General features: G+C 31.0%; 1 protein-coding gene across 1 annotated transcript; it reads right to left on the reverse strand.

Annotated features, from left to right (window-relative positions):
* Positions 1–2,668: 2,668 nt before the first annotated feature.
* Positions 2,669–6,517, reverse strand: LOC7469161 (protein disulfide-isomerase). The gene is made up of 10 exons (XM_002307404.4): positions 6,251–6,517; positions 6,019–6,049; positions 5,618–5,905; positions 5,351–5,539; positions 5,058–5,183; positions 4,436–4,573; positions 4,226–4,345; positions 3,942–4,059; positions 3,487–3,599; positions 2,669–3,061 (listed from the first exon to the last, which is right to left on the reverse strand). Exons 1-10 carry the CDS (start codon positions 6,421–6,423, stop codon positions 2,873–2,875), a joined length of 1,485 nt encoding a protein of 494 aa, XP_002307440.3. The 5' UTR covers positions 6,424–6,517; the 3' UTR covers positions 2,669–2,872.
* Between the last annotated feature and the right edge of the window lie 4,643 nt (positions 6,518–11,160).

Genomic DNA, 11,160 nt, shown 5'->3' on the forward strand with positions numbered 1-11,160 from the left:
GATCTGAAATCACCAAGTCATCTTATATAAGAAATGTTATGTTTTAATCCTGACTACACGTTTTTATAATTAATGGTAATAATTGAGCATATATTGGGTATAACATGAACTATATAAAGGTATTTGAGTGATCAAGAGAAGATTTATTAACCTAGATAAAATAGAGAAAATATTTCACATGTTCTCAAATAGTATTGAATGTGAATCATAGCGCGTGATGAAATCAAATTTGAAAAGAGTTTCAAATAATATTCAAATAATCAATGTCTATGGTATTGAGAATAAACATTATTCAATAAAGCAGACATACTCAATGTTATAATATCTAAATCAAAACATTTATGATGAAGGGATAATGATTACACTAAGAAAATGATCATTGAAAAATTAAGTCAAATCATATATGATTTTTCTAATATTTAAAGGATTATGACACATTACTAGATGATACACTTGATCTTTAAATATAAATCAATCAATTATTGAATTGATAATAAATCAAGATTTTTAATTTATTTAATCATATTTCTAATAGGATTGTGATTTATATTTGAGACAACTTATTAGAAACCTAATGAGTGACATATATTAAGAACTATTGGCCAAAAACTAAAATGGGATGATTATTCAAGTGACTTGATTATGAATAAATTTTAGAAATTAAGGATTATAATAAAATTAATACATGAGATTATAATTCTAGATCTAGAGAAAACAAGTATTGACTTTATTGAATAAATTTCTAAAATAATCTTGAAATAATATATGTGATATTATTTAAAAGGTAAATTGATATTTTATTATTTATATGATTATTAGTTTTTTTTCTATAAATATAATGATATGCCTCATACTATTTAATGTAAGATCTGATATAATTAGATAGAGAAGTTATGTTACAAAACATACGATTAGAAGTTATGCTATAAAACATACAATGCAAAAACACAAAACAAAGAGTTAGTAGTCAAAAGCATAGCAATCATTCTCTTCTAAAATGGTTTTGAGAGATTTCTCACAGTGGTTCGTATAGATTACTATTAGAGACCAGACACTTTGATGACTTGTAGTTTGCGATAACTCAATCTTGAAGAAGTTAATCAAATCTTAAAAGATATAATCTTCATGTAATTTCATATAAATACTAAATGATCCTAGATTGTCTAACAAGATCCTTAGAAATCCCTAAAAAAATTAAGTTTATCATTTCCAATACGTGTTAGAGTTTTATAAAAACTCAATAACACAACCTAAAAAATAGGTTTTGTAAGTTGTACAGACTTACAAAGTGATCAATATCAAATAGCTTCTAGCAACATTTAGATTTATTATAAAAGGATATCATAATGATCAGTAATATAATGATCAGTAATAGATAGGATCTCACCTGGTCTTGTATAAAATAATAATGTTAATTATAGATTAATTTCAGTTAAAGATGGGATTTCAGCATAGCCACAAACCTTGGTAGAAATGTATATCATTTCTATCTTAGAAGGTTACACCAGACCCTAACCTACTAAGAAAAAAATAATTGAATAAATAAATAAATATATATATATATATATATATATATATATATATATATATATATAAAATAATTAACGTTATTATATTGAAAAGGATTGTAAAAAACAATCAGCCTTTAATTGAAAAAGCAACATATGCTAACAAGGTAAAGACAAAACCACTATTATAGAAAAAATTCATAAAATCACTATGATAGGATAACTTTACAAAACCATTATTATAGGGCAAAGTTGTTCAACATGATAGGTCAACACCTCAAGAGCTTGGACAAAGCATTATAATATTAGTCCAAGTTGTCGTTTTTATTGTATAACAAGACAAAAATATGGCATTAGCTCTCAAACAAATCAACAAGAAAATTCTACCAAGAAATCCACCCTAATGAAAGGAGAACACGCATTTATTGGATAATATAGAAGAAAATACATTGTTAAAGTCAACTAGTTAGAGATAATAGTTGAAAAATAGTTAGGACTCACATGTCGTAAAATCAACATCGGCTCGAGTCATCATTTAAAAACATTGTATAACAAACTAGTTTTAATAGCGTACCAATATAGAGTATCCTGGTCAACAATGATGTCTCAATCAATATTATACCCTATTTCTTGATCATTAAGAATGGTCATAACAAGACTGATATTATTATATTAGAAGTGGTTATATTAGATTTTATAAGGGGTATAAGTGATACTATAAGAGTGTTACAAGTAGTTTTTAATTTTTAGGTTCAAAACCCCCATTATTGCTTTCTTTATGGTAGAATAAAGGAGAGGCTATTGAGCCTTACTTTGGTATGCTGTGCTAGCATTTTTAAATGATTCATTCATATTATCATATCAAGCTTTGATGTTTTGGTTACTAAATGGATCAACTAAAATAATTTAGGTAATTATAAATCATATCTAGTTAATTCAAATATGACAGATGCATGGTTGTATAGTGATAACATCCATCCGATATAATTTATAAGCATGGATAATATGAGTGGCTCATAATAGATTATAATAGATTTTTCTAGGCTTAATAACTTGTATTGCAGTGGGAAGAGAATGGCAAAGAATTTTAAACAGGCATTAAATAAGTCATTATGACTTAATAACATGTTTTAAGGTTTTTGATAAAGATTGCAGAAGTATTAGGCACCGTAATAGAATTTTTTCAATTGATCAAGATTAGGTTGTGAAAATTCTGCTGCTCACCACCCGGCACAAAAGAAAGAAGAGCACAGATGGAACGGATAGAACCCAGTAGGATCATAGCACGCTAACCAGATGGATTATTCAGGACTCTAACAAAACCATGCCCAGAATTGATACATGACAAAAACAGCATGTATTTTTCAAAGCTCATCTTTTGCTGGCTCTTGTTGGGCAACTTTATCCCTGTTCTTCTCAATGAAATCAATGATGTCTTGTTTGGTCTTATCTCCTTCATACTGCACCAACTTTCCACTAGCTGACCTGAAGTAGACTGTGGGGAATCCTTTGACGTCGTAAGTATCGCCTGGGATATCATTTGCAGTTGCGTCCTACAGGTGCCACAAGAAAATAGTTGCATCGATAATAAGTCTTGTTTCCATGCAAAACCCTTACATCTAATTAAATCACAGGCAAATAAGTGTCGATACATTATTTTCAAGTGTTAATTACACAGCGACAAAACCATAGTGTAAATATCTTGAGAGGAAAAATACACAAAAGAGCGAGTGGATATGTGAAAGGTATGACTAAAAGTAAATTTCTTAGAGCAAAGCAAAAAAGAAAATCAGATGAAGAACACAGTTTAAGAAAATAGCGAAACAGTAAGTAGCCAATCATTGTAATGACCCAAACGTATCGATAGTGATGAGGATATAACACCCTAATTTTCATATTGTCATCTTCCACTTCATCAAGAACTAAAAAAAAAATATATATGCATGGCTTCTTCAGACAGGAGATGAACAAAACTTACAAGCTTCGCAATAAGAACATCAGCATCACTTTGATATGAGACGGCAATTTCCTCCAAGATTGGAGCCAATTTTTGGCAGTGACCGCACCAAGGGGCATAAAACTCCAAAAGGACTGCAAAGATATAGTGTAAATACCCCGATTAACATTTTTGTGAACTTGTACAATCTGACAGAGATAAAAAGTACACAGAAAACACACGCATAAACAAACAGAAATGCTGCCATCCAATGGAACCATCACAAAAACACCAATGCATTCTAAACTAGGAATACAGTGAGGAAAGAATTAACAAACCCTAGAATCTAGCGAAGAAATAAAGGCACCTTCATATCATTAAAATAAACAGAGATGAAATAAAATGGAACAAGCACACATGGCAATGCACACCAATCTAATGATATATATAGTGAAGGAAGAACCGATGAACCCTACAAAGCTGCATATCATACACACCATTTTTTCCAGATTTGGTAACCAAGTCATCAAGGCTGTCAGCGACAACAACTTTCACTGGCTCTTCATTAGCTTCGGGGATAGGTTCAGATTTAATAAATGGCGGTACTTTGCCTTCCTGCACAGAGTATTTCGATTAAGTTTTATATATTCCAAGAAGGCTTTCCATAAACAAAGACAATTAAACCCTATTTTCCCGTGACTGGAATATGAGCACCATCATCAACAAACTCAAAAACAGTGTAACTTATACTTGAATATGAATATTAAATCATTGGCATCACCTTGTACTCCTTCACCCAAGGAGCAATATGATCAGACTCCAAGTTTGACTTCAAGTATTTCTTTCCATCTGTGGTCTGTATGACGAGAAGAGGCGCTTGGTCCTCTTTGAGTCCAAAGTACTGTTCATCCATGCAAACAATTTAAAGATAAAAAAGAAAATATTGAGTAAAAAAATTACAAAATGTACACATAAAAGAAGACTTACTAACCTGTAGGGCACTTTGACTAGCCTCAAGGTCTCCCAACAAAAAGATTAACCCATCCCCTTTGTGTTGCTCAGCAACTTCTTGATAGTTAGTTTTAATGGAATCAGCACTGTCACCGCTGAAGTTCAAAAATAACATTGCCTGCAACGGTCAACCAGGTTCTTAGAAGATCCATAGTATACAGTAAAAGAAGACGCAAGCCAAGAGTCAGCAACAATCATATGATAAACCAGCCAGTTTTGTTCAAAAAGGTGTTTAGTTGAAACTAATGCATAGAATAATAAGGAAAAGACCTTATTGTATTCGTTGGACATTGCATGATGCTCTGATATTTCATGAAGAGATGCAAAGTAAATCTGGAATTAAGCACATTATAATGGAATGTGCAAAATTATTGTTCTACACAGCAGAGGAAAATCTGGAATTAAGTACAGTATGGCTCGAGCTATCCCTTCCTAACCTTCCAGAAAGCAAAGGTGAAAGAAATGGAGTGGAAGGGGACTACCTAAACAAACTATCCTAAGAGCATCAATGGATAAAGGATGGTGTGATTTAGTAATTCCAAGCAATCACTTTGTAATTTATCAAAAAATGACAACAGTACTGAGAGTTTGTGTTTTTATACCTTATCAAGGGGGCTGTCAAAATATTTGACAATATAAGGGTGATTGCTTGGTTCATCATCGTAGACAGTCACAATGGGTGCACTGGACTCTTCAATAAACTTCTCAAGAGCATCCACATTAAAGTCCTGCAAGCATGTGGTTTTATCAGAAGAAACCATTGATTCACAAGACACTGTTGAAAAAAATAAAAAAAAAAATAAATATATATATATATATATTACACAGAAGAAACTTTTACTCTCAAAAGGCATAGAAAATTTAACGTGAAACCTACTGCAAATAAAGCAAATACCTTAGAATCAACAAAGAGTTCATCGAATGGCTTGAACAATCTAACTAGGGGTCCAGACACCGATGATTCCCCGCGTGGAAGGTGCTTAGCATCCAAAGTGTGGGCAAATTCATAGTCAGAACGCAATTTATCTGCGACAGCGAGAAAGCTCTCAAACTCCTCTCCAGAAAACTTTGGGAACACCCCAACCTGCAAAACCATAAAGAAAACTAACATCCGAATTTCTGCAGAATCACGTACGTAAAAGCATACAAAAGGTGTACTTACAATTACTACTTTGTTGTCACCAATGAAACTAGTAGCATCATCAGCTGATTTCAATTCAGCAGAAGCAGGACCGGTTTGTTTCTTCAGATACTCAGCAATGCCATCTGCATCACGAGGGCCTTTGTATTCGTTAACAGATGTCCCTCCCTTTCTCAAAATTTTAATTGTGGGGAATCCCTGAACCTCATATTTCTCAGAGATCTCTTGGTTAACCTTCTCATCGGCATTAACTTTGGCAAGAACAATTTGAGGATCGTTACTGCTCAATATAGAAGCTGCTTTCTCATACTACAAAAGAAATTGACTTTATCAGCGAAACATGCACGCCATCACATAACAATAATCCAAATCTTAAAAAGAAAAGGGGAGCTAGATGTACTTAAAAAAAGAAAAAATATTACCTCTGGTGCTAGATTCTGACAGTGGCCACACCTGTGCTAAAACACAAGAGATTAGAACTCTAACCCAAGTTAGAAGATTTTTCAAAATTTGATATAAACATAGGTCTTTTAACAAAACGTCAACAGCAAAACAAAAATAATAATTAAGAAAAACTGAAATCAAATTAAGTGAAAGAACTAAAAAGATGAAAAGAAAAGAACATAAGGAATTGAAGTGTAGTGTGTAAGGTACCAAGGAGCGTAGAACTCGACGACGACGAAATCGTGCTTGGTGACGGTCTCAGTGAAATTGGAGTGGTCTAGCGTCAACACGTACTCCTTAGATTCATCCTCTCCAGTAGAAAGCGCTACAACTAGAGAGAAGACGAATATACAAGACCAAAGCGAAACCTTAGAAGCCATCATTTAGCGATTGAGGGAGAGTTTCGAGTGGTGTCTGATTCTTGTTCACGTTGGCTGCAGGGTTTTATGGAGGCTTGTGAGTAGCAAGTGAACGAGACAAACATGGAAGTAACACGTGGCATACTTCGCCTTCTCTAGTACTTTTTTGAAGCCTCCTCGCTTTCCATTTGCTTTGCATCCACGTGGATGCTGTTCATTGGATTAATCTCGTCACACGTGGATATTTTTGGTAAGTTCAATATTTTAAGGCAAGTATATCTTGAATTTCTTGATTTAAATCCCGAGGCGAGTAATTTTACTCTATTAGATCGATTATATTGATACGATGTACCGAGAGTACTGACGAAATTAGTTCAACCAATTAAATAAGAAAAGTCATAGTAACTGACGCCTAAAAGTTCAAGGATTCAATTTTTTTAAGTGTTTTTTTATTTAAAAATATATTAAAATAATATTTTTATTAACATCAAAACAATTTTAAAAAATAAAAAATAATAATTTTAAATAAAATAAATAAATTTTAACAAATTTCTGTTTGGAACGTGCTTGTACCGTGCTTTTTTAATTTTTCAAGTTTTTTATATGCATTTTAAAAAAAAACAAAAAACCACTATTATGATCTTAAATATGCCACGTGGAATTTTTTTAGATTCGCTATGTAAACAGGCAGCGTACGATTGGTTTTTTTTAATTGTTTCTCTTCAAAGAAATATTGTATTTAATAAAAACTTATTTTAAATGAAAATAAATCCTTTTAAGAAAGGAATACTCTTTTGAAATTTTATTTTCTTACTATTTTATGATTTTCTATTTCAGGTATCTTAGGATTAGTTTTCAAATATTTAAGCTAAATTATCTTCTTTATTCCAAAACTGAAAATTATATTATAATTAATTAAAACATCTGTTATTCTATTCGAACAAATGTAGAACAAGTGATCCCAAGTAAACAAAAAAATATATCTTAATTTTCATAAATGTACTCAATCTGCACAATAAAAATTTTGAGATAAAAAAAATTAAAATAATATACTCAGATATGTAAAAGGGTAAGTTGTTCTTGTACCAACAAGGCAACAATGCATTTTTTTCCCGTAGGAAAGGTCAAAGCAGACATTGGTCACATTAGAAAACTTCTACTAATTAATTAATTAGTAGAAACTAGATCGTTATCATTTTTCAAACTAAAATATAATTTGATTAAAAAATTTTAAAAATATATTTTTTTAATATTAAAATAACATATTAAATCATTAAGATCAACATAGTTTAACTTTGGCTCCGTTTGTTTGCAGGAAAGTTGTTTCCTTTTGGAAAGTGAATTCCGAGGAAAGTGAATTCCGGGAAAGTATTTTCCGGTATTTGGTAGTGTTATGGAAAATGAACTGGAAAACACTTTCCAGTATTTGGTTATGTTATGGAAAATGAACTGGAAAATAATTTATTAATGAATTAATTTTTTTTTCAAGTTTATCTAATATATATAAAATATATATTTAATATAAATATTTAATCACTAAAAATAAAAGAATGAAATCTAAAAAGTATAATGATGAATTTTTTTTATTATAATATATATTCATACATAGCTTATTTTATAAAATATAACTATATATGTCATATCATATTATATAGAAATAAGCTTGTGAAATATTTTTTTAAGTAAAACCTATTACTATATTTTTTTCAATTTTAAAAGCTTAAAATAAGTTTTTTTTTTCATACGAAGAAAGCCAAATTAGTTTATGGTAAGAGTTATATATTTGGGTTTTTTTTTTTTTGTATAAGTTTTTTAAAAAAGATAAATAGATTCAAAAAATATTTTGATGGGTTTTTTGGATAAATATTTTTTTTTTACGGGTAGAGACAATTATCCCTTTAATATCCCTTTAATATATATCGAATAAGCATCAAGAAATAAATATAAATATCTAACATCAAACAAAGTCATGCATAAATATTAAGTTTCGATGTCATATACATACATATTAGTTCAAATTATAAACATAAACATGCTAGACCGAATTAAACAAGTAAACATACTTGTCAAATAACAAATATAGTCTGAACCCAAATTTTAAACATAGTCAAACCATCTTAGCAAGCAGGCCTGTAGTAGTGTTGGTTCACAAAATTTTGAACCCAAATTTTCCTCAAATTAGCATTTTTTGCCATAAATGCTTTTGCCAACATTTCATTTTGGACCAAATGATCAAATGCATCCCCAAGAGTGATCTCATCAAAGCCTTCAATTTTCATCACTTCCGCATACAACGCATTAACATCAAGTTGATTTTTGCTGAGGCTTTGAATTGCAAGTGCTACATCTTCAATCTGTTTAGACAACTTTCAACGGCTACCTTCAACGGCTCAATCTACAAAGCCCAGCAATCAGGCATGAAAAGACCCATAATCCTTCAAAGCTTCCTTCCCCTGACTTCACAAGTATCAAATTAAACTTATAATTCCATTCCCCTCTCCCATTCCCCCTCCCTCTCGGTCGATTCCCCTCTCTCATTCCCCTGTTCCCTGTTCCCTCTCCCTCTCGGTCGATTCCCCCCGTTCCCTCTCCCTCTCGGTCGATTCCCCTCTCGGTTTCTCTCATTCCCCCATTCCCCTGTTCCCTCTCGGTTTCTCTCATTCCCCTTCCCATGTTCCCTCTCCCTCTCGGTTTCTCTCATGCCCCTGTTCCCTGTCGGTTTCCCCGTGTTCCCTCTCTGTTTCTCTCGTCATTTGTGCACAAAGAAGCAGGACAAAGAGTCAAGGGGCAACAGGGCTCCTCCTTCCCAGTTCTCCTCCCTCTCTCCCCCGGCTACGGTTAAAAAAAAAGAGCAAGGGTTGATTTTCAATGCTTCCACCCAGGATATGGTGGCTGGATCCGGGGATGGGGTAACAGGGAGGGGCTGCTTTTTGCTGGGGAAGATTGATTAACACAGTTTGGGGATTTTCAAGTGCCTTGAATTGGTTTGTTTGGTTAGAATAAAACTGTTGAATGTGAGTGATTTTTGAAGAAAACTGTCATGGAAAAATTTTGTTTTTTGTGACTTGCTTGATGAATTTTAGCTGTGTTATGGAAATGTTATGGAAAACATATGATAGGTAACAGATTTATGGAAATGGAATGCCATAATTTTTACAGATCTACGAAGAAGATAAGAACATAAAGGAAATAGAGGGAAAAAAATACCTGAAATTGTTCAAGCGAAATGCTTCAATTGTCCAGAGAATGCTTCTGTAATTGTTCCTGCTTCCAATCGTTTTTGACGAGAGAGAGATCGTGATTTGTGAAAATAGGTGTATTGAAAAAAAGGAAAGTGTTTTCCTTTCTTTATCAAAAGGAAAACACTTTCCTTTGATAAAGCGGCTGTTTTATGTTGACCGGAATTAAGTTTCCATTGACTACTTTTCCATATTGTTGCCAAACATGGGAAAGTAAGGAAAATGAATTCCAGGAATTCATTTTCCTTGAAACAAACAAGGCATTTGTTAAATTCAAGATTTGAAACATGAGACAATAATAATCTTATATAAAACAAATTAAAATAAATTATTAAGTTTAATTATTAAATGATGAAATTAAAAAAATAAATTAAAAAATATATAAAAAACACAACTTGAGTTTGCTCGTCAAATTAACAACTTGGGTTATGAGATCAGGATAACCTCAAAAAAAAATAAACCAAAAAGAAATCAACTTCGTGTTGAATGATGAAATTGAAAAGAAATCAATTAAGAAAAAGGCACAAAAAAGATCTGAATCAACTCAGATTAACTTATCAAACTCATAACCAGAGTCAAAAGATTGGGATAACCTCAAAGAAAATAAATCAAAAAGATTACCCAAGTTAATCTGGGCTAACCTTTCAAACTCGCTATTCAGGTTATAAAATTAAGATAACTCGATAAAAAATTGAAACAAATTATAAATTTTAATTTTAATCAATTCTTTATTAATATATAAAATTATAAAAAAAGTCATTCTACCAACCCAAATCTACCTGTGTTTGTTTCTCGGAAAGTGGTTTTCAGGAAACCACTTTCCAAACTTTCCTGTGTTTGTTTGTCACTAGGAAAGTTGGTCAACGGAAAACACTTTACAGTCAAAGAAAAATTTGGCTTGGTTTTCAGGAAAGTGTTTTCCTTTTATTTTGGGCGGAAAACACTTTCCGGAAGTTGTGAAAAATTTAAAAATTTTATATTATTTGCTGATTATATCAAATTTGATCTTCAAACTTTTGATTGCTATATATATTTTGTTTTGAATATTGTTTTTTCAATTTCATCCCTTAGAATTTAATTTTTATATTAACTTTTGTCTTCATTTTTATAATTGTTATTTGCTTTGCCCTTATCATTTTTAATTGAAATTTTTTATCTATCAAATTTAGTCTTTATTCTTTTAATTATTACTTATTTTATTTAAAATAATTTATGAAATGTTAATTATTATTATTTTAATTTCTTCATCTTTCAATTTTTTATTTTTTAGATTTAATCTTAATTATTTTGATTATCATTTATTTTATTTGAGATAATTTATGAAATTATATTTTTTTTCAATTTCATTCTCATTCAACTTTTTAATTTGATTTGTTCCTCATTATTTTAATAAACTTGAAAAAAAAAATATTAATAAGTTATTTTTCAGTTCATTTTTTATGACATAACCAAATACTGGAAAGTATTTTCCAACTTATTTTTTATTACATTACTAAACATCAAAAAATAATTTACTTTTCTA

The sequence above is a fragment of the Populus trichocarpa genome, chromosome 5, assembly GCF_000002775.5.
Source record: "Populus trichocarpa isolate Nisqually-1 chromosome 5, P.trichocarpa_v4.1, whole genome shotgun sequence".
Lineage (NCBI taxonomy): Eukaryota > Viridiplantae > Streptophyta > Magnoliopsida > Malpighiales > Salicaceae > Populus > Populus trichocarpa.

Bases quoted from the DNA above. Each gene is read 5' to 3' on its own strand.
- LOC7469161 (XM_002307404.4), bottom strand. From the start codon at position 6,423: ATGATGGCTTCTAAGGTTTCGCTTTGGTCTTGTATATTCGTCTTCTCT. The intron at 5,540-5,617 runs GTAAGTACACCT...ATGGTTTTGCAG, and splicing joins GTGACAACAAAGTAGTAATT to GTTGGGGTGTTCCCAAAGTT. The intron at 4,574-5,057 runs GTATAAAAACAC...TGACCGTTGCAG, and splicing joins TTGACAGCCCCCTTGATAAG to GCAATGTTATTTTTGAACTT.